This window comes from Rhamphochromis longiceps, linkage group LG7 (genome assembly GCF_057381845.1).
Source record: "Rhamphochromis longiceps isolate RC_006_pf linkage group LG7, R_longiceps_female_GT1.1, whole genome shotgun sequence".
In the NCBI taxonomy this organism is placed as follows: domain Eukaryota; kingdom Metazoa; phylum Chordata; class Actinopteri; order Cichliformes; family Cichlidae; genus Rhamphochromis; species Rhamphochromis longiceps.
This window is the reverse complement of record NC_140563.1, coordinates 24,176,736-24,200,121: the sequence shown is the minus strand read 5'-3', so window position 1 is coordinate 24,200,121 and position 23,386 is coordinate 24,176,736. Positions and strand designations below refer to the sequence as shown.

The window sequence follows — 23,386 nt, the reverse complement described above, 5'->3', positions numbered from 1 at the left end:
TCACAAACGTTATTTTGGGAAGGTTTATTTAGCATCTCTGTTCCGTGACTGCAGCTTACAGTAAGCGCTGTTTTCCAGGCCGACTTTGAAACACTGAAGCGTGAGGCTGAAACTGAGCTGAATTCCAAACTTGAATCCAAAACCAAAGGACTGGAGAAAATAGTGATTGAAAATGAACGTCTTCGAAAGGAGATTAAAAGGGTAACGTCTTCTATGACTTATTATAAGTTCGTTTTAATGAAGTTGGGTCGGGGCAGAATTAATTATTCCAAAAAAAAAAAAAAAAAAAACCAATCAAAAAAGTCTAAATGCTTGTTTTTGTCTCTTGGCTATGCTTGAAAATGTGTGTCACTGTAAAAGGAAATGGAGGCTGCAGAGAGGCTGAGAGTGACCAAGATGACACTAGAAGTGACAAATGAGAAGCTTGAGGCAGAGCTGGAAGACATCAAGCAAAGACTGAGGGAAGCTCTGTCCAGGCCCATCACAGAGGGGGTGGACACTAAGACCATGAGGTCATCTGTGGTAACCAGGTCAACAAAACCAATAGTCTTCCAGAAAAGGGCACTTAAAAGTAATTTGTAAGCTTTAGGGTTGTGCAGCAGGTTAAATCAGCAGCGTGTGACTTAAATGCACAATCATTATCATGCCCATGGGATTCAAACTCTGGTATGCTGCGAAATAGACTGTCGCTAACAGGCTTAGTCAACATTATGCAAACTCTTTGGTAATAAAGGCTGCTCATTTACGTCAGTCTCATGCTCAAGCTTTAATAAGACAATATTAACAAACAGCATGTTTATTTACTTTGGACACAATTTGAGATCTGATGGTCATTTGACTTCTATTTGTGCAGGATGTTTGAGAACAAGATGAAGGAGCTGGAGAAGGAACTCTCCCAAAAGAACATCCGACTGTCTGAACTCAAACAACATCTGAAAGAGATGACAGAGCGGGAGGAGAGAGCTCAGATAACAATACGACAACTCGAGGATCAGGTGGCAAAAACTTTAAAATGTGTTCCTGTTATTTAAGATAGTGCTGAATCTAGAAGTCATGACAATCTTTGGTAAGCAGATACTGACCAAAAATGTCCATTTTTCAAACTTCTTGTTGTTACCCAGGCTGTTTTTAATCCAGCATCTTATCCCTCTACTGCATGACTTTTTAATTTTTGGGGAGCTTTAGGGTCCCTAATAATATATCAATCATAAAATTTGACACCTTGCCCCCCAAACAGATATTGGTTTGTTGCTTCAAGGCAACACTGTGCGACAAGGGTAGTAAAACGCCAAGTTATTCTATAATAAGTTGCATTAGTACAACAAGGATGAACAAATAAATAAACAACAAATAAACTATGTAAACATTTCACAGAACAATAAAACACCAAAATACATCCAACATTTGACCCTAACCCCATGCACGCACGTGCGCACACACACGTTGTTTCTCCATCACTTTTGGGGACCTTAAATTAACTTACATTAATTTCCTGGAGACTTATCCTGACTCTACCCATCACAAGTCCCTGCCTGAACTTTACCCTAACCCTGACTCAAGTCTTCACCCTAAAATATAATGATTTACCTTGCAATTTGTCCCCATAAAGTAGGCGAGACCTCACAATGTGAGTGTGTAAACAAATTTGTGTCCCCACAACAATAAATAATACACGACCACACACACTAACACACACACACAGACACAGTTACTTTACCAACTGACCCCTGAGCTCCTAAGTGTCCCTTAAACCTCATTCAGGCATCCACTCTACTTCACTGTCACTCCCTGAAAGCTCACTGTCCTCACTTTCTGAGGACAGAAAGTGCACATTCCCTTGGTTTCCTTCCATAAAAGGTATTTACATCCATGTCCTGTAATTATGAGTAGATTGTGAAGTAAAAACATTGACTATGATCATATAAATGCACACAAACACATCTCTACACACATATGCAAATGCATTATATTGCCTGAAAAAAATTGGGCTAACTGTGCAATGTTGCCTTGAGGCAATGAATGAAAATTAAGTTTTACTGTATAAATGAAATTTAAAAAGTAGAACAATCAAATATTCTTCTTCACATATTCATGCACATACAAGTATTTTTAATATACATGTATTTCACTATAAACATGTAAAATAGTGATCTTTATCTTGCCTCCTAATGAGATGTCTCATGTAGTGCACCTTGCAGAAAGCCCCCCCCCCATGAAAGTCACACCACCTTCAACTCATTTTATTGGAAAGAGATGTGCCTGGTAGCATTATTTGAAGGGCCAGTGTAAAGGATGAAAATGTGGTTTGTTGCCTCAGGGCAACGCTATGCAGTAGACTAGAGGGTTAAGTTAATTTGGACAGCAAATTCTTTTTGTAGTTTTAATCATATTTTGACAAAAGCATCATTTAGTTTTAATGTCATAAAATTATAGTACATGAAATCTAAAGTTGCTTCAGTGAAATAAAATATAAAGTGTAAAAGTTTGTGTTTTTAGAGTTGCTCCACAGTTCATAACACGTCTTATTTTCCTTGACATTTTGTCGTGTTTTCAAGGGAAGCTTTAGTTTTTAGTAGTTATCGTTCTTTTTTCTGTGGAAAAAAGAGATGACAAAATCTATGATGTAACACGGTTATGTCTGTGACAAAATGTTTTGTCTTTTTAGGTGCTGTATTTGATTGATACTATCAGTTTGTCATTCTTAGGCTGACGTGTTAAAAACCTTTCCTGCTGCTGGAAAAGGTGATGCAGGAAGCAGCAAGGCCTTCCAGGAAATCCGGTACGTTAAACTTCGCATGAAAATTTTTTTTTTTTCCTTTGTCTGAAACATTCAACTTTACATTTTGCTTTTGACTAAACTCTACATGTCATGTATGTGAAGACTGGCCAGCACTCAGCTGGGAAAAGAGAATGAAGAAATGAAACGAAGGATGCAAGAATACAGTGAACGATACGGCGAGACGACATCTAAACTAGGCGAGTCTTCCAGCTACACTGTTTTGTCAGCGTGAATCTGAGGGAGGTTGGGACTTTTTTTTTTTAATATATATATATATATATATATATATATATATATATATATGCGCCGTCTTAACAAACACCTTGATAGGTATGAGGTACAGTACTGTCTAAGGAAGAATCATGATGGTTTCTCTTCTTGTGTCCATAGATTATGGGAAACTCAAAAAGCTTCTGCAGGCAGCTGAAACTGAAAAAACCAAACTTCAAGCTGAGGTCACGAAGCTGAAAAAAGAACTGGAGAACTTTGACCCAGCATTTTTTGATGAAATCGAAGACCTGAAATATAACTACAACTTAGAGGTGAAGAAGAATGTTCTGTTGGAGGAGCAGCTGAAAAAAGTGTGTCAACAATTTGGGGTAAAGGCAGAAGTGCCCAGTGTGTCTATCACTTAATGTGTGGTATGTAAGTCATGCTTTTACAGTCACATTCCTTGGAAATTTTGAGGAAGGAGTTTCCTTTTAACAATGAAATGACACAATATTTTTGTGTTAATATGTGAATACTAACTTATTGTTGTGAGAATGTAAATTTGTACGTAACATGAAAGTTTTTTTCTGTGTACTGTAAGTCACTTTTGTATTCTGTCAAATAAAAAATTGTTGAATAAAATGTTAATATTTATTCATTCATTCTTCACTTAGCAACAGATGAGTTTTGGGATACAGTATATATAAAGTGGTCATTTTTAAAGGGAACCCCGGCTATTAAGACATGTTTGTGCTAAAATATGCACTGTGCTTTCAATAACATATGTGGTATTAAAATATGCCAAATGTTTTCCTTTTAAGCACATTTTATATAAAACCGATTTACCAGTAGGCCGCCATTGTTATTTACTTCTCAATGTACTCTGGGTAGTGACGTCACACGGTTGCACCGCATCGAGTTCAGTTAGCAGCGCACTGGAACTGGCTTCAGTTCAACGTTTCCAGTTTGAACCAGAACAATCCGAGAGAGAGAGAATGAAAATAGTCAACCAGTACTTATTTTAGATGAAGATGAAAACAATCCGTCACACGAGGACGCGAGAGTGAGGGAAAACTACTGGTGTCTGTGCGGCTACTGAGAGCGTTTGTTGTAAAGAGCTCAGTTTTATGGCAGCAGCTATCCATGGCATCGCATAACCGCGTGATAAAAACATTAATAGAATTCTAATTTTTATTATACAGTGAAATTACGATTGGCACGGGCAAGCAGTAACCGCACAGACACCAGTAGTTTTCCCTCACTCTCGCGTCCTCGTGTGACGGATTGTTTTCATCTTCATCTAAAATAAGTACTGGTTGACTATTTTCATTCTCTCTCTCTCGGATTGTTCTGGTTCAAACTGGAAACGTTGAACTGAAGCCAGTTCCAGTGCGCTGCTAACTGAACTCAATGCGGTGCAACCATATGATGTCACTACCCAGAGTGCATTGAGAAGTAAATAACAATGGCGGCCTACTGGTAAATCAGTTTTATATAAAATGTGCTTAAAAGGAAAACATTTGGCGTATTTTAATACCACATGTTATTGAAAGCACAGTGCATATTTTAGCACAAACATGTCTTAATAGCTGGGGTTCCCTTTAATAACTTAACTTGCTAAAAAAAAAGCCAAGTTGGTCAGTTATTTTTACATTAAAGCAGTACACATCTCTGCAAAAACCATCTTAAGTTTTGATTCACTCCACCGTTTCTTTTGGGTGCCAAACGTTAAACTTTGGCAGTCAGTTTTCTCCTTATTTCTTCCACTAACAGCTCACTCACTGTAAGCTACTCTTAAGACTTTCATGAATTCAAAAAGCAGCAGTTCTTAACTGGTTTCTGTGGAATAAATTAATCTATATGAGTATAGGATTGTAAATCACTCGCAAGGAATTACAGATGAAATATCAGGGATCTATCAGCGAAGCGGCAGATCCTCACAAGACCGCATGGACTTATAGCTCAAAGTGAATGTCCTGAAGCCGGCTGAAGCAGTGTCCATTTAGTGCTACAAACGATGTAAACAACTCCGTGCTGCCATAAGCGTCAACACGGATGGCCGTCGGCTTGTTACCAAGGCAAGTGTTCGCTTCTGGCCACTTCAGTCCCAGGTGATGACGATGGACCTAACAACACACACAGAAGAGCTTGGTGCCTGATTTCACACTATTTAGAACACTGAAGCATGAAAGCATTGCTCCCTGTAAACTGCTTATGGCAGCTCAATCTTTTAATACAGATACTTAAATCTATTTTATGTACTGAATAATATATATATATATATATATTATCCCACCTTGATGAGAGTGCCGTCACTGCAGTGCCAGACTATGCCCTCAACTCGACCGTCTGGATTCTCATGAAACCAGGAGCACAGCTGCTGGAAGTCCACAGGTGGTGGGTTTCTGATTGGGACACTCCCATGTGTAACCAGGCAGTGGACAGGCTGTTTTTTGCTGCCCAGCCCTGTTTGTACAATATTAATGAACCTTGGTTTACTTCAGTTTTTCTTTTAAATCAATCACCCAATGAAGTTAATTAATCTTAATCATTTATTAACATAACAACATAATTAATTCCTAATTCCTAACCACAGCTTATATAAAAAAAAAAAAAATGAATGTAGTTTCTATTACCATAGGGGTTTCCATTGACATTGGTTCCAATAAGCTCCAGTGTTTGTTCCTGGAGCTCAGCTAATGGGACTGATGTGATTTCTAACATGTCTTCGTTGTCACGTCGAGGCCTGAGAACAAGAGCAAGCCCAACGTTGTAATCCACCACAGAGGAGTGCCAGCAGTACTGCTTGTTGTCTCTCTCCACTGGAACCCAGCCTACATATTTATAACAACAAAGAAAAGTACTCGTCATGCTGATGGTTTCCATGTGAAGGACGATACTTGCTGCTTATCATCACTTTGACCCTTACCCCCATTTTTCTACATAAACTCTTTTACATAGACATAGGTGAATTCACTGCACACAAACTAAAATGAGAACTAAGAACCTGGAATATGTCCATGTTCATCGGGCACTGGACGGCCGCTGTGATGTTTGACTCCATGAGCTGGGATCCATGTTTCTGGCACCGGTTTAAAATCTTCCTCTATGTTCCACGTGAAACCTGAAAGAAAGCCCGGAAAAATAAAACCCTTCCCCACTGCTAAATGTGTTATGTATTAACATTTTCCAGGCCTTTTCTTTTTTGGTCCACACTCAATATTATCACAATTAGCCCCATAGGTTTCTGGTAATTATGCTTGTGTATACCAATACAGTGGATTTTTAAGTAATACTGTTATTAAACCCTTTGAATTGAGGCTCAGAATCTGCTTCAGTCACTAAAAACCCACTGTGGTGATGTGTAGAAGCAATATTACCAAAAAGAAAACGTGTTCAAAAATCTTGGGGGAACTGTTTTTGACAAAGTTAATCTACCTTTACAACTTTTGTGAGAATGTTGGTACTTTTTAAACCTCTTCTCTGTTTGTTTGTTTGGTCTTCTGTCAAGTCGAGCCCACAGGTAAGGCTGCCCTAAAGAAAACAGATCAATTCCACTTAGAAAACTACAAAGTAGTAGCAGTTTGTAGATGCTGACTAGGAAATGATCAGTGTTATTCTGAGATCTTCTCACCTTTATAAACTGTAACATAGCAACAGGTGCCATCAAGTTTTTCAGTGGCAAGCGCACTATGTATGTTAGCCTGCAGAGCAACAGGGTTCACATTTTCTGTGGCAACAACCTGAAATTGCTAAAGAGAAGCAAAACCATGTTTGATCAGTGCAAGATATAAATGAAAGTGACTATACCCAACATTAGTAACGGTACCATGAATGCATAAATCAGTTATCTACATATTATATAGCATCAAACAGAAGCCCCACATTATAAACCACCACTTTTCAATTATAAGTTTGGGCTTGATTAAAGAACCAACAACAGACTACATGACTGTGCTGACACTGAATCAGCTGCACAATTCATCTAATGCAATTTGAGAATAATTTCATGACTGCAAAGTTTTAGCAACCAGAGAATCAATTACATGAAATATAAGTGAATCCCATGAAAAGCGATTCTCTTAAAGTATATCTCCTATATATCTATTAACAGGTGCTGATTCAAACAAATGACGTTTCAGTTTCTGGCTATTTTCAAAAAACACACATGACTACAAGACTACATTTATCACAACATAAAAACATAACATTAAGGAGATACAAATGAGGTGCCAGTGATATGAGGCCCATGATCATCAGTATAAAGTGTCATCATTATGCCAAGATTAAAGCGTTCTCTACAGCTCTAGATGGATGGATGAAGTATATCAGTTTGGCAAATGATTCAAAAACACTTATTTGAAATCTATCACTCCACTGAAAGCGAAATTATCTTCAAGTGGTGTAGAGTTTGAACGAATGCCAATGTGCTCACGGCACATATGACATGAATTAGCTGGTTGCTCCAGCTAATTCAGAGAAAACCTGTGCAAAGGAAACAGGCCTCCAAGAGCCACAAACTTTAATCCCAGGCTCTGCAGGGAACTCTTGCACCTGGTGGTTTTAAGGCACATGCATTTAAAAATCAGAGAGGGGAAAAAATTTGAAAAACATTACAGTTTGCCAGTTAGCCTTATATCAAGTGGATAAGTGGATATGGCATGTTGAGGCTTGGGTGTGAAATTTATGGTTTTCCGGGGTTTTATCGTTAACTCGGTTATCCTGGGTCTTATCCCGTGTTGTAGTTGTGTGTCTTATTTTGAAAGAAATATTTACGCGTTACCATAGTGACCAGAGAGCATTAAGGGGCAGAGAGGAGGATGTTACTCTCAATGTTGTTGCCGTATTTCACGAGGACGCTGCTAATAAAGTTACACAATTACACAATGAATTTGCGTTTATTATTATAATTACAAAATATCATTGTTTTTGTCTTGGTTGTTTCATTTTATTTTGCTGTGTTTATCTGAGACACCTTAAAGGCCGGTCCATGAAAATATTGTCTGACATTAAACCGGTCCGTGGAGCAAAAAAGGTTGAGGACCGGCGTGAGTAACGGGCAGAACAATTACAATCTCTTCCACTAGAGAGCAGTACAGCTACCTGCTCTAATTAAATAGGTTGCCAACTGCCGGGAAAACAGAAGATGATGAAGAAGAAATTAAAAAGTCATGCTGTGAGACGACGCAGCACATCATAGCAATAGATAAATATCTGAAAAGAAAAAGTAGTCAATCTGACCCAGATGAAGGCCCTAGCATGAGTAGTGGTTCTGCTGTACCTGGTGCACAGGAAAAATGATCAATATGCTTTTTGTGACATTTTTGTTTGGTGGTGTGCCATGTGATTTTTCTAATGTGAAATATGTGCCGTAGCTCCAAAAGGATGGTAAACACAGCCATAAAGTAATATGGTGGTAATTATATTTCTGTTCCATCAATAGGGTAACCATTCTGAACAAATCAAGTCATTTCTATGTTGTTTGGGCCTTGGACAGGCTGGAGACCTATGGATGGATGTTGTTTGATGCATCGCTGTGGAGAAAAATCTGGGGGGCCAGCTAGCATCCTAAAAGACACTAACAACACTTTTTCATCTTCTGCCTCCATTTCAAGCATCCTCCTCTGCCACAAATAGCCTCTGCATGGCCTTGTTCACTCTGGCCGTCCCCTTTTCTTCCCTGGCTCCATCCTTCTCTCTGTCTTCGAACATGCCTTCCAACTTTCCTCTTTGGCCAGCAGCAGCACAACTTCCATCCACACCCTGTTGGCCAACAGCACCGTAGGCGGTCGTTCTTAACCCAGGCCTCAACTGATCTGCTATGGAAATCTCATTCTTGATGATTCACATGGTTGATTTACACCAGATGCCCTTCCTGACACAACCCTCCCCATTTCTGCTGGGTTGAGAACGGCACTAGCACTACATCGGCTTGTGGCCCCCCTGTGGTAGGGTTCTAAAAGAAAAACTAAACAACCGCTAAAAAATGAATAAAGAAAATGATAGTATTAAGTTACTGATTATCTAGGGAAATGACTGAAATAATTCTTTGCAACGATTTAACTTAAGGGTAAACAGCTAATGTGTGAAAACAGACTTTTCCTGTTATATGTAGTCCTATCCTGACACCTGCAGATCTCTCCTTTGAGCTGTGTATATTAACATCAGATAGTAATACCTCTACAAGATCCCTCAGAGCTCAGTGAGTGAATAGTAACAGTGTCTAAAGTCTTTCGGTAATGAGCATCAGTAATTAATATCAATTCTCAGAAACAACTTTATTCATTGATTTTTTTCCTGTAGGGTTTTAATGTTCTACAAGTCTCACTGACTACAATCCTGAAACAGGCCATCTATTTGCACTTCCTTATATCAAACTTGCAGTTAGGTTTAGCCTACATTTGAATTATGTAAAGATGCTCTCAGTCTTACACGTTATGAAACATTAATTTAATGTCAGGTTCTTCCATGCCCTTAACGATAGAGCTGAAATGTCCATAAGTCTTTTAACTGGCACGTTCTTCCTCTCTTCTTCTGCTTTCAAGTAGCCCGGCCAAAATTTTCTTCATTCCAGAGTTTGTTTGTTTGTTTGTTTGTTTTTTCCAGACTTGCAGTGACTAAGCCTGCAAGAGTGGTCTGCATATGTCTGTGTGTTACCTGACAAAGAAGATTTTGGTGCTTTGGTAAAGCTTGAGTAAGTAGGAAAAACCCTTCATTCAGCCATGCAGGTATTTGCTCTACTCTATTCATCACACAGCACTGGCTCTACTCGACTCACTGTTAAAAACTGGAAAGTTGGCACAGCAAATAACTGTTTGATGCCAGATTGCACCACATTTACAATAAATAAATAAATAAATCAGACAGAAATTTCTCTGCTGTTGAAACCAGCTGCACAACTATTTGTCACGACGACCATGTGTCAGTTAATTTGTTCAACCTGTTGTCTACATTATGCAAATCAGTGTGGTCCTCTGCCGAGGAAGACCTGAGGTGTGTCCTCGTGCTACAGGCGAAAGGACAACAGTTAGCCACCTCCCCCTGCTCTGGCTCAGACATTTACTCTGCTTACATTTCATTTCCAGTAAAAGATAAAAAAAAAGACACGACTAAGAACTTGTTCACGACGGGTGCTTCTCCGTGCTAACAACTGTAGCAGCAAGAGATACCCATAATAAACCTACTGCGCCTGATAATGTGTCTGCAGATGCATTCACCTGACAGTCGCGTTTTCTGGACTGTTCTTCCATCACGTCTGTCAGAAACACACACGGTATCTTCTGCTGTACGGAACCCAGGCGTCTCATTTCGTGTGCTTTCTACCAAAGCTGTAACTTAACGTTTACAAACATGGATGAGCAAAGCAAAAAAAAAAAAATCAACAACGGTTTGGCTCTGGAGTTGTCGTCTTCTTCGCTGGTTTTATGTCGGTGAGTAAATACCGAAACGATTCATTACCGCCGCCATGTTGCTGCGTTGGTAACAACATGTACCCATGTGTATTTGGAAGTATATATTTTTTGCTATTTTACGTGAAATAAATGCAAATAAATGTACTTTTACTGGATTGGCAGAGAAGATTTGGTAAGTTTTTCATACTCGTCTCTGCTGCACAATCCACACATGCATTTCTTTGGGAATTAAATGGCGCCCTTTAAGAGGAAATAAACAGGCTTTGCAACAGTATTTATTGCCAAGATGCAAAGTTACAAAGAAATATTTGCCCAAACACAAATTACCCGACTTTTTGTGCTAAATCTAGATATGCATATGTCTATGTGTGTGTGTGTGTGGGGGGGGGGGGGGGGGGGGGGGGGGGTAGAAGACACTTGTAAATAACATTAACACAATTTATTTTCATAATAAAAGTAATAATAGTATTACTTTGAAAGCTTGTTTGTTAGTATCGGTTGTCTGTAATACAGAAATACAGGTCACACAATTATTATTGTATATTTTCAATATTATTTTACAATATGGTCTGTGTCAGTTACATATTTGTATTGTTTTTTTCTCCACCACCAGGAGCGAAGCATATGTTGGCTTCCACCTTCATTCATGTGTATATGACAGCAAGTCTAAACATAGAGCCAGAGTCAGTTGTCTGTAGCCAGAAGAGTCCTGCATCTGGCTGTATAAAGGATTTTTATGAGTACAACAATCAACCGAAGAGTTTATGACGTAAATGATCTTCTAATCTTGTTTTTATCAGACAACACAGCTGTGTCTACAAAAACTTGCACAAAATGGTCATATTACTCTGAAGAGTTTGCTTTGATGTCTGATTTCACACACAGAGTGATATCACTGGAGTACTTGTGGTCTGATTCTTCTTCATCGTCATCATCATCATCTCCTTGCGGTCCATACTGGCCGAGTTGGTTCATATCATTATCAGTAAAATTCCACATCTCTGTCTCGATGTTATCCATCTGCTGCCAGTGAGACAAGCACCTGAAAACATTCCTTTTCCAAAAAGACAGAGAAAAGTGTTTTTAATAAAAGACAACATATGTGGATTACACCACATTATTGCAAACAAAGAAACAAAAGTTGTTCCTTAAGTGCTGAAAACATTACTCACACTTGAAAGTACCACATAGCGCTTGCTGCAGTCAGGAGCAGAAGAATGATGCCAAGAACAATAACTGTTACATGTAAAGCTGATAAAGAAAAACAACAACAAAAGAAAACAAGTAAATAAGTTAATTTGATTAAAATCATTTATCCAAATGTTTGGGTTTCTTTTTGCTGAAATGATGTTAGCAAAATCAAACAATGAAAAAAGAAGATATTGCAGAACATACCTCCTAGAGATGGTTTTGTGGGGCTCTCAGTCTGTGGCAGCACCGACTCAGAGGAAGCTGGGAAATTGAAGGCATGAGTGGAAGCAGAAAAGGTAAAAGTGGTACCAGGGGGGTTCAGAGTGGTAATCGGAGGCAAGGAAACAGGAATATGGGTTGAGAACGTTTTAAAAGAAGGGGTGGCAGAGGAAGAAATCCTTGCTGACTGCGATGTCTTGACAAGCACATCAGAAGCTGAAGTTGAGGGTGTGGGCTGAAGTGTCGGCTGAGATTTTCCTGTTATTGACTTTTTTGTTGAGGACATGGACTTTGTTGTTGATGTGACCAAATGTGTGGTTTGAGTTGTCAGTGGAGTTGGAGATGTGGGGGATTGTGGGCTGGCTGTTGTCTCCAAATCTGTTAATGCTGAGAAAATCAATGGTTCAGTTCTATTTAAGTGATCAGATGCTGTAATTACAGGCAGTAATTAGGCACAACATGAAAACCACTTGCGGGTCACAATCACACTGATCATGTCATTACATTGTTATGTGCCACTCAGACACTTTGGTCTTGGCATTAGACATTTGACATCTGTGATGGATGAATTGACGTTTATGGCATATATTAGTCTCATAAACTAAGAAAATAAGTAATACCGGATGCATTGAAGCAGAAGACGCCAAACTCTTTATCTGCTGATGTCTTCCATGACACTACCCCGATATTGCCTTGGCCACAGTTTTGTTTAGGGGAAATTCGTGGGATGACGGCAATCTGTTCAGCTATCCAGCCATATCTGTTAAAATAGTAACAGTAATATAGTAATGGTTTTTATCCACATATTAAACAACAATCATTATGGTTAAAATTAGGTCAGTCTGTCCAATTAGTTTTGAGCCACAGAAAATCAGGGATTGTGTGTAATTTATAAACAGGGAATGCAAATGTTAAACTCCTTGATTTAAATAATCTTTGGTTTAATTTAAAGTGTGATGGTGTAAGAAGGCAAAATTACCCCAAAAAAGTGCCACTAACCAAATATATATGGACCCAAGTGCTTATGCAATACATCGATCTTGTGTATTTGGGACAGTTAGTTGTGTTTTCTAAAATATTTTTATGTTATTACTGGGAAACGCATTCGAGTTAGTCGCCTGTTTTTGTGCATGATTTATTAATATGAAAAATGCATATGGGTCAACATGTATTAAACCCTAGTTAAATGCTTTCTGCTTACTTGCACGTTTCCAGTCCATGTGTGATTGCTTTTGATATCTGATATTCCGTCGCCATGGTGACATTTAGTGAAAGACAGGCATCTCTGGCAGCTGTGAAGTTCAAGGTGTAGTAGGTTCCTCCTTCAATAAGCAGGAAGACTCCAGTGGCTCTGTAACTCTCAGAAATTACTAACAAAAAATTTTTAAAGCGAATTTTCTTTGTAAATAAATTACATTGAAAAGATGGATGGATGTAAAAGAAGAACTGACTGTCCTGTGAAAAGCCTTATGATCTGTTACTTATGATGTAAAGTATACATATTAATATACAGGTAACCACAGTGTGTACATCTACTTTACAAAGAAATAAACCATAATATGAGCACACACACACACACACACACACACACACACACACACACACACACACACACACACACACACACACACACTCCGTGTGCGACAAAGAATACTCAGAAAAACATTTTAAAAAATCATTTTTTTAATCTTTTGCTAATATATTAAAGTTTAATATCACAGAAGGAGCCAAACATCTTCGTCTTCTTAACAATAAAATCTGATGGCAGTCTTAAAAGACATTTCAAAAACACAAGTTAAACTTCTTAACAACTATGAAATTTTAGAATTTGAAACGCTAAACTTGTGGGATATCCCAGGATTAAATCTAAAAGTGAATGAAGAAATAAACATACAAAAACCTTACCTCTATTTAAAGTGGATTCGCAGGTTTGTAAAAACAGGGCAAACATCACAGGTAATACTGATGGCAAACAACAAAGTCTTGCCATGTCTTGTATGACAAAGTATACCCAACGTGGATGACGGTGGAGGATCAAATAAACTGAAGCAGAGGGAGAAGCCCAAGAACAAATGTGACAGGGAAGAGAAGAGGAAACAGGAAAAACAAGGTCAAATCTGCTTTATGGCCTGTTAGGAGATAGGACACGCATCCTCATGAGAAAGACCTTCACAGTAACTCTCTAAACGTTATTGTTTGGGTGATCAAATTGCAGATGCATGACATATATGACATTTAAAGCACTAATCTTGTACTAGTGATAACATATTAATGATTTCCAAAGCAGAGATATAGGAATATGGGTTTCATAAAAGAATCAAATAAAAGGATGTAATAATCTAAACTGTCAATTGGGTGAAGAGTTTATTCATTTTTAAAAAATCAAACTTTACAAGTGGATATGGTTAAAGAAGCCTTCTTAAATGTTGTTTTGTACTATTTGTATGAGTTTGAGCTTTTCTGCTTCGTAAGCATCTCTGATGAAGGTATTTTTTCACTCCATAAGCTGTAGGAAAAGGAATTTCCTCCCAACTTTTCCTCTGCTGTCCTCACTCTTGCTGTCTGCTATTGGAACCAATTTTATACGTATAACCAAGTTTCCTCTGTGTTTATATTATGTTTCAAATCATCACATTCACGGCACCTATCAAAGATCAAAAAAGGAAAAAAAATCACGACTCATGGCACATAATCTTTGAACTACTTGTATATTTAAGTCTGTCTTTCACAGTAATGGTGCAAATGTATTTAGAATTGTTTAAACTGCTGTGTGCTTGTTTACTTTTTAATTGTTTTAAGTCCTACATCGATTATGCATTGATCAATCATTTGTTTGATCTTTTCATTTCCTAAAGCGACTCAACATGTAGCACTATATCAGCCCCAGCCCCTTTCCATTAACAGAGCTTACAAAATACATACATAATGTTGATATTATACAATTTTTTCAAAATAAAATGATCAATCAATGGACTAAAAAGTGTTGTATACAAAAATATAGTGTTGTATATTTTAAAAAGTATAGAAAAAATAAACCAGTTTTAATCTATTCATACAGCACCAACCCACGACAACAGTTAACACAGGGCTTTTATATTATAGAGACAAACTGCAGGAGTCCCTTTATGAGGACTGTATATACACTTGCAAACACTGAGAAGAAAAAGATGCTTAAAAAAATGTTCAACTTCAGGAAGGGTGCACAGCTGGAAAGCAAAGCGACAAAAAACATGTGTAGAAGCACATGTTATTTATGATTTGTGACCAGTAAGTTTTTTCCCTGGTGGTTAATGCATAGTAACATAAACAAGAGAGCTTCATGGTATTCTGCAAGGTAATTTATATAGTATATTCCACATGGACAAAAAAAATACATAACAGAATTTTGGGATCAAATCTTTTGGGATAATAAAAATAAGAAGTGGCACACTAAATGCTTAAGCCTGGAGCATCATGTGAAACGCCTCACTGCAGTTTAGTTTCTATCTTAGTAAATACCAAAAAACCCCAAGAAAAACATTCACACGGGTTTTTATCATGAACACTTGAATAATGCACTTTCATGATTAGATGAGAACATCTAATCATGAAAGTAAAGTTGAATGATTTTCAGTGAAAGGACTCATGAATATTTTTGCATTAATTTTTTTTATGATTAAAGTTCAGTTCAATTCCATTTTATTTATAGAGCGTCAAATCACAACAACAGTCACCTCAAGGAACTTTATATTGTAAGGTAGACCCAACAAAACCCAACAATCAAAGTGTGGCATTTTCAGTTAAGTATTAAGTATTGAGTATTAAGGTTATTTATTAATTACGTATTGATTGCATATGGATTATCAACTCAGCTGACGCATTTAACTTTTTGCACTATTAAAACTAGCCTTTCAATAAAAACGATGCATGCTTTCTCATGTAATCTCTAATCATGTGATCAGACCTGGCATTTGGTACCCTGAACACATCATAATCACGAGTTAAAGGCAGGTTAGAATGACGAGTACTTTCCCCTGTTGTGTTAAAACTTGCAGTATCACCACTTTCATTCTACTGCAGGAAGCAAAACAGTCCAGTGTGTCCTACTGCAATGACTCAGTGACTGTTGTGTAAATAATGGTGCTTCCTGCCTTCTTCAGGCTGAAGCAGTAATGACTGAGGATAGCGATAGACTGCTGGTCCACTGATAGGCCCAGGAAAGATGTTAAGTGGTCACACTTCCTCGGTTGGGTGTGTCTATCTTCTTCTACAGACTGTCAGAAAATCACGAACCAGTAAAAAAAAAGTGTGAAAACATGAAAATGAAATCTGACATCAAAAGAATAGGTCTCAGTGACCTTTCAAGTATAGATATGTGTGTGTGTGTGTGTGTGTGTGTGTGTGTGTGTGTGTGTGTGTGTGTGTGTGTGTGTGTGTGTGTGTGTGTGTGTGTGTGCTTCTGTTGTTCTGATATGCTACCCATGGTTACTGGTCCTTAGTTAACTGAAAAAACTTTAAATACATAAAAATAAATTGACACCACTGACTTTTTCAATTTCACATATAAAAATTATTAATAATTTTAAGGCTTTTTAAGGAATAGAAAGTGTCCTCTTACCAAAACACAGAGACTGTTTGCCTCAGTGCGTTTTCTGCTATCGTGTTGCCCAATAAATGTTGAATGAAGCTGGGCTGGTGATAGGATCCACCCAGTGAACCAAACATGAAACTGAGAACTTTATTCAGGTTGCTGGCCTATGTTCTAACAACAAACCGGGAGCCCTTGTTTTCCTTTGGTGACAGTGACATTTTGGCAAAACTGCATCAGTCGTTTTGTTTTTTTCTCTTTTTCTTTGAAATGTCAATCAGGGCCAGATCGCACACAGATCTGCAGATGTCCTCGCTAGATGACAGCCTGTACAAATCTTTCTCCATGAGCAGCAGTAACGTTAACAGAGGCAGCCGGTTCAAGGATGGGGTAACGGAAGAAGTTAAAGTCCTCTCCAGGCCGTCCAGGAGGCCTGTGCGGGCGGTCAGGCCAGTCAGCGCCGTCAGCTCCAATGGCTCCTTCCTCCAGCTCAATCATCTGCAGGGGGAGCTGGTCAGAAAGAGGAAGGTAAGAAGGTAGAAAAGGACAATGAATGTTTTCTTTACAAAATGTAACGTTAAGATTAAATAATTCGTATTAACTTTGATTCAGCATTCAAATATTCAGGCAATTGTAAAATCAGTTACAGAGCTAACACACACTTTTTTCACTTTTAGAAACATTTTTATTTGTATTTATTTATTTTGTAGATTTTACTGCTGAGTTCTCATATGATTCATAACAGCAGGTGTAACATTTAACATCCTCCAGCTTCACTGTAAGAGCATCCTTACAGGAAATGTATGATAAATATTAATAATTCATGTTGTGTAAGCCAGTGCACTCGTGACCTCTCAGATATCTAAGACCTTGGTTCAGAAGCTGAATCCTTCTGGGAAAACCTGAAGGAAAAGAGTTTCCCAGACGAGCGTAAAAAATTATCACACTCGTATTATTATTTCCAAGGCCAGTTAAATGATCTTAAAAAGACGACATGAACCATAAACCATAAAACGTAAAACAAAAAGCATGATGAATGTGAAAAAAATGCTGTAAATATAATGAGAACTTGTAAAGGTCATAATTTCTCATGATGACATAATTCATTATTTTATGAGTTTGTATATTTCGGGGTGGGTGGTGGTGCTGGGGGGCGGCTCCGTAGCTTCTAGTTCACACTGTGTGTCACTAATAAATTCTCTCAGGAATGTGAGGACCTGAAGAAAGAAAACAAGTATTTATCAAACGAGATCCACATGGAACGGATTATGATGCGCACAGAGAGTGAGCTAACCATGAGGAACCTCAGAAACTTGAACCAGGAGCTACAGGCTCAAGTTAAGGAGGTACAGCCAAACAGTGTTATTAAATGGCACTAATAACCAAGAGATGAAACAGTAGGCCACTTATGAGCACAAAAACGAAAGTATAACCACACGCCTATATGGTAGTCAATCAGACTTTTTGGAAGGAATCAAGACATGTTCTTCTTTCAAACCTTGTCTTTACATCTGTTGGAAAACTTTAATTCAGTTACATCAAGTTACAATTGGCTTATAGCAGCTTCCTGTTCTCCAGGACATTAATGTTAGATTCATATGTTAAAACAGCAGCAAAACAGCATGTGCTTCTATCAAACAGTGTTTACATGCCAGCTTTAAATGTCAGACTAAATTTACAGCTTTAATAAAATATGTGACCTTTTTATATTTTGAAATTTATGTGTAAAGAAAACCTGCTATGGTCAGTTAGCCATTCCTCACCATGTTTTTGACAAATGGGCAACTGAATGTGTAGCATAAACCAGGAGAACCGTACTGCTTGACCCTACACAGAGAGGATTATGTGGCTGTGGTATGCTGGGGGAGATCTTTGTGGCAGGAAATGTGACTGCCTTTTCAGAACTGCCATTGTGTCAATGAGGGAACATGAGGGATCTTTACAGTAGGCATTCTTTAAATAAAAGTAAGTGTTATAAATGAATTTTTTATGTCCAGAAAAGCTTGTTAAGGTGTTTGAAGTCTTAGATCTAGTTTTATATAAGACATCTTATATGAATGTATGAAGGAGATGCATATTATTCCGCTAACCTATATAACCTAACCCATTCATGCCAGCTAAAGCAGACCCTTGTCACTCCAAAGGGTTAGAATCACGTTACGTTGGTAAAACAAAGCAGGCGTCTACTGTTTCTCGATCATGTCACTGCAGCACGCATTCACCTCTCTCTGTGTGACCCAAATCAGCTGAAGCAGAAGCTGTACCAGAGCCAGCAAAGGTCGATGTTATGTTCGCGAGCTGCAGATGAAGCAGAGGAGTCCAGGGCGGAGGCAGAGAAGGGCAGGGCTGTGGCTGAGGCTCGGTCCCTGGGCTTTCAGCGGGACAAGGATGCAGCTGAGGCTGACAGGGGACGTCTGAGTGAAGAGCTGCAGAAGCTTAAAAAGGAGGTAAACACATGACAGAGAACGCTGATCTATTAAGCTGAATACAATTCCATCCATCCATTCACTTCGCTTGTCCTTTTCAGGGTTGCGGGGAGCGCTGAAGCCTATCCCAGCTGTCTTAGGGCGAGAGCTAAATAAAAAATTCCTTTGATTGTTTCTTGTTATAAGACTAGAAACAGTACTTACAGTATTCACATAGTGGAACCTGATTAGGTAGCTATTTGCCAATCTGTAAGTAACGGGAATTATAATGACAGATAAATGAAAATGAAAAAGTAAGGAAGAAATTGGAGAAACACCCTTCAACCATGTTATGAGTGTTGATGTTGCATAGTCGTACCACCAGAGGGCACTCTGCAAAGCGTTTGGAGCACCAAAAACGCAACAGCCAGTGGATCTGAGCAAAGACGGGCAAAACAACTGTTAGACAAATCTGTTTTGTAAATTTAAAAGAAAAAAAAACCTATTGGATGATATATGAGAATATCAGATTTTTAAATAACTAAATATTATCAGTCCTAAAAATCTTGTGTTGGTTGGGATGTATCACTTAGCTTGCTTTGCATCAGTTTGTTGACGTGATATAATATCGGACATGATGAGTTAGGAATCCTAAATAGATTGAAAATGACTTTTGATCATTAAAAACAAGCATTCTAAAGTTAGCTATTTTGGGAACATGGGAATATTTGACATGACTACACCATCGATTTTCCTTGATGTCACTTTGGGGCTTAATGAGTTAAAGTGAAGGATAAAGCCTTAAGAGGAGCTTTCCAGGATATGTACATGGTTTGTGACGCCCGTGTCATCATGGCAATCCATCGTCCAAACTGCAGATGCAATCTCTGTGGGCAGAAATAACTCAAAGTGCTTTTAGACGCAGTTTTCCAGCTCAGTTCCTTTTTTTGTTTAACCTCAGTTAATGAACTTCCTGAATCAAGCGGGAAGATTAGTTCATTCAATCAAAGCCCGTAACACTTAATTTGACATCTGCTTTTTCTTTCTGCAGCACGCGAACATGCAGCTTTTACTGGCACAAACAGAGAAGAACTACTTTGAAAGTAAGCTGAAGTTGGATCGGGTGTCTGGAGAGAAACAGGCCCTCCTGCAGGAGAGCAGGAGCCTGGAGGCAGACAGAGATGACCTCCGACACAAGCTGAGGAAGCTCACCCAAGAAAATGTCCAAATTAAAGAGGGGTAGATACATTTTAGTGACACCTGGCAACTGTGATTGATTTTCTTACATCCCACTAAATCATCTTTAAGTACTTCTCTTTTCTGATTTTTGCTTTCAGGGTTTTGTTTTGTTTTTATCATTAATGAAAAATAGGAGTTGTGCTTTAGTCCTAGCTTCTTCTACATAAATAAGAAGTTGTACTGCCTTAACAAGAGTAGATGAGGGAAGCAATAATCCATCCATTCACTTCCACTTATCTTTTTTCACGGTCGCGGGGGGCACTGTGGGGCCTATCCCAGCTGTCATAGGGCGAGAGGCGGGGTACGCCCTGGACAGGTCACCAGTCTGTCGCAGGGCCAACACACAGGGACAGACAACCATTCGCACTCACATTCACACCTATGGGCAATTTAGATTAATCAATTAACCTTTCCCCACAAGTTGCATGTCTTTGGACGGTGGGAGGAAGCCGGAGTACCCGGCGGGAACCCACGCAAACACGGGGTGAACATGCAAACTCCACACAGAAAGACCCCGGCCAGATGATGGGGTCTAACTCAGGACCTTCTTGCTGTGCGGCAACAGTGCTAACCACCGTGCCACTGTGTTGCAAATCTATGTATAACAGTACACTGTGTGAGCCCAAGAAGAAATAATTTAAACATCTTAGTTAGAGATGTCTTCTTTATTCCTTACTTTCCTGTCAAAAAAGTGAGATTTTTTTTGAGTGTGATAAAAAAAAAAAAACTATTCAGATTTTTTGATTAAAATGCATTTTGTACCAACCAGTGCTCTGTGATATACCAAATACACAAGCTCTTTTTAAAAATCCAATCTAATGCTGGGAATATAGAAAAGAGCAATTCTAACATCAGGATGTTAGACCTATGAACATGTTTGTATATGTGTGTGATTACTTTGACTTCTGTTTTTAGAGGGGTTTTTTTGGATTTCCCATTTATCTTCAGAGGGAATTTCCCAAAACTCAGTGTCATTGTCCATGACCGTCCGTGGTGCAACAATAACGGCCTTTTAGTTGATAGCTCTGAGAAAATTCAATTCAGCTGAGTCACATCAGCAAGGCAGAGGAGGAGAAAACAGAAACAAAGAGAAAAGTCAGAGGAAGCGTACTTGACTCCAAGACAAAGGAGCTTGCAAAGAAAAGCGTCTGGACTTCTTTAAGTTGCTTGAAGACGTTTCACCTCTCATCCGAGAAGCTTCTTCAGTTCTAAGGTCAAATGGTGGAGAGTCCCAGATATAAACCTAGTGGGAGTAACCCCCCCACAGAGGGACAAAAGGACCCCCTGATGATCCTCTAATCGCCTCCACCATTTGACCTTAGAACTGAAGAAGCTTCTCGGATGAGAGGTGAAACGTCTTCAAGCAACTTAAAGAAGTCCAGACGCTTTTCTTTGCAAGCTCCTTTGACTACGATGACCTGGATGACTGAGAACCTTCACAGACATATTGACTCCAAGACGTTCCGTACAATATATAAAGGACTTTAAGAGGCTGCTCTGCTAAGTAAAAGTGTAGAAAGTCTGTAAAAGTGTACTTATTTACCTTCACTGCAGTTTTCACATGATCTCTGTGTTGTCCCGTGAACACAACACAAGATGACTCTTCTAAGAGTGTGAGGAACAGTACCAAAGACCAGGTGTGCTTATTTTGCACAGACTTCGAGTCAAACAACAAATACCTGACTGGACAACACAGTTAACAAAAGTGCTTTGAGTACTCAGAGTAGAAAAGCACTATATATATATATAAGCACTATATAAGGACCAGTCCATTTACCATTTTCAATTCACGTCTTAGGGATTTTCTTTATTTTCTTTATTGCTTTTATCCTGCAGACCAGAATGAGAGTACGCTTCACAACAGGCTGAAGACAAGACGGTTTAAAGATTTAACTGGATTTAGCTTAAAGGTGCATGAAGATGCAGTCTGGCTATGATGTTCTAGCATGCAATTTCATCCTGTCCCTTCTCAGTGAGATGAACTGGAAACGCAGAGCAACAGAATCAGAAGAGGGGAGCAAAAGAGCTACCCAGGCTCGGCGGGAAGTCGAGGCAGAGAGGCATCTGGCTGAGAAGGAGAGGCAGGAGAGAGTGGCCGAGTGCCTGAGCTGGAGGGAGAAGTACCAGGAGCTGGCTGACATGTTTCAAGTTCAGGAAGACCTGAAGGCTCTGAGGCAGAATAAAGCAGTAAGACAGCACCACTGCTCTCACGCCCACTGAACAATTACAAAACAGTGGACACTACTGTGCTTTTGTGCCATCTCCCACCTTTTATCCCCAAACAGTCACGGAAGAAATTATTTGAACTGAGCATAAAATATACTGTTTAAATGATTATTTCCATCTTGAAAAACGTCCCTGAGTGATTCACTGTGGTACAATATTGCAAGTCACACGTTTGCAACAAGGCTGAAAGAAAAAAATTTTGTTCTGTACATTTTCATCTCTTTAAAGTAAAATCTTTAAGTGATTTTTTTTCTCAACAGTGTCAAGCCCACATCAAAAGCTACTTCCTGTGCATGACTGAAAGCGACCAGAGGGTTAAAATTCTCAAAAATCCAGATGGCACTCCGAGAAATTTCACAGTGAGATGATCCTACATCTCATACTCACATGAGAGCTGTGCATGTCTAGGTCTACAATACAGGACATTTAAAAAGTAAATCAGAAGCTTATGTTATGGTTTTTGTTCAGGAAGGAGATCCTGTATACATCTCCACTCCAGAGTCCAGTGTTGAAGAGCCTGAAAGGAGTTCATCTAGGTAAACACAAACTTTGGCCACCAGGGGGAAGCCACACAAACTACAATCGTTCAGATATAGTAGCAACATAAGATTAAAATTCTAATTTACAAAAACGTGAAGGCAAATAGGTAAGTGTAAAGCTTTTCACTGGTTGAAGACCACTATTAAGAATTAATTGTGAACTGTATTCACTCAGGACCATGCTCAGGGTGACAGCACCACACATGGGGAGAGATCTGGGTCCGAGTCACTTTGATGAGCTGCCTGCCTATGGAGGAGAGCGACCCGACTCAGGCCCTCTGCGCAGAAGCAGGAAGGTGGTGGAATACTTCTGGATTCCCACAGATCAGGACTGACCACGAATGTAACCACATGCTGCTGGGAAAATCAAAGCACTCCAGTAGAGCTGCTGCTTGGAAGATTCAAACTGTTGTTCAAGTGTGAAGTATTTTATTGGACAGATGGAATATGTAACTGTAAAGCAGAGTAAATACAGGTAAACAGTAGGTGCTCATGTACTGACTTTATTGACATTAAAGCAATAGAGGTGCACAATAATTCTGAATACCTTACAATAAGACCCTAATCATATGTCTTAGACATAATCATGGCTTGAGAGT

At 38.9% G+C, this 23,386-nt stretch overlaps 4 protein-coding genes across 10 annotated transcripts in view; 2 read left to right on the top strand and 2 right to left on the bottom strand.

The window, feature by feature from the left end:
• cep290 (centrosomal protein 290) overlaps window positions 1–3,435 on the top strand; it is a 43,527-nt gene extending 40,092 nt beyond the window's left edge. For 3 of the 6 annotated variants that reach the window (XM_085412958.1, XM_085412957.1, XM_085412956.1), the window contains 6 exons: window positions 79–201; window positions 361–530; window positions 854–995; window positions 2,706–2,779; window positions 2,882–2,976; window positions 3,170–3,414. In XM_085412958.1, the coding sequence (XP_085269084.1) occupies window positions 79–201; window positions 361–530; window positions 854–995; window positions 2,706–2,779; window positions 2,882–2,976; window positions 3,170–3,414 (849 nt within the window). Of the gene's footprint in view, window positions 1–78; window positions 202–360; window positions 531–853; window positions 996–2,665; window positions 2,780–2,881; window positions 3,023–3,169 lie in introns of those variants that run through there. The other 3 variants (XM_085412961.1, XM_085412959.1, XM_085412960.1) reach the window with 3 other exon arrangements.
• On the bottom strand, window positions 3,067–10,414 carry rlig1 (RNA 5'-phosphate and 3'-OH ligase 1). Its single transcript, XM_085412965.1, has 7 exons — window positions 10,207–10,414; window positions 6,624–6,741; window positions 6,428–6,523; window positions 5,997–6,113; window positions 5,626–5,823; window positions 5,286–5,455; window positions 3,067–5,115 (listed from the first exon to the last, which is right to left on the bottom strand). Exons 1-7 carry the CDS (start codon window positions 10,294–10,296, stop codon window positions 4,945–4,947), a joined length of 960 nt encoding a protein of 319 aa, XP_085269091.1. The 5' UTR covers window positions 10,297–10,414; the 3' UTR covers window positions 3,067–4,944.
• A 411-nt stretch (window positions 10,415–10,825) lies between these two features.
• On the bottom strand, window positions 10,826–13,867 carry lyve1b (lymphatic vessel endothelial hyaluronic receptor 1b). 2 transcript variants are annotated; one of them, XM_085411135.1, is made up of 6 exons: window positions 13,717–13,867; window positions 13,013–13,181; window positions 12,432–12,571; window positions 11,797–12,198; window positions 11,574–11,652; window positions 10,826–11,455 (listed from the first exon to the last, which is right to left on the bottom strand). In XM_085411135.1, the coding sequence occupies exons 1-6, from the start codon at window positions 13,799–13,801 to the stop codon at window positions 11,245–11,247; spliced, it is 1,086 nt and encodes a 361-aa protein (XP_085267261.1). In that variant the 5' UTR covers window positions 13,802–13,867; the 3' UTR covers window positions 10,826–11,244. The 2 variants fall into 2 exon arrangements, with proteins under 2 accessions (XP_085267261.1, XP_085267262.1); XM_085411136.1 differs by having other exon boundaries at window positions 13,013–13,162; window positions 13,717–13,855.
• A 2,646-nt stretch (window positions 13,868–16,513) lies between these two features.
• On the top strand, window positions 16,514–23,357 carry LOC146665349 (uncharacterized). The gene is made up of 8 exons (XM_085412964.1): window positions 16,514–16,906; window positions 17,584–17,724; window positions 18,625–18,825; window positions 19,835–20,022; window positions 21,996–22,209; window positions 22,509–22,607; window positions 22,717–22,784; window positions 22,963–23,357. The coding sequence occupies exons 1-8, from the start codon at window positions 16,514–16,516 to the stop codon at window positions 23,120–23,122; spliced, it is 1,464 nt and encodes a 487-aa protein (XP_085269090.1). The 3' UTR covers window positions 23,123–23,357.
• The last annotated feature ends 29 nt before the right edge of the window (window positions 23,358–23,386 follow it).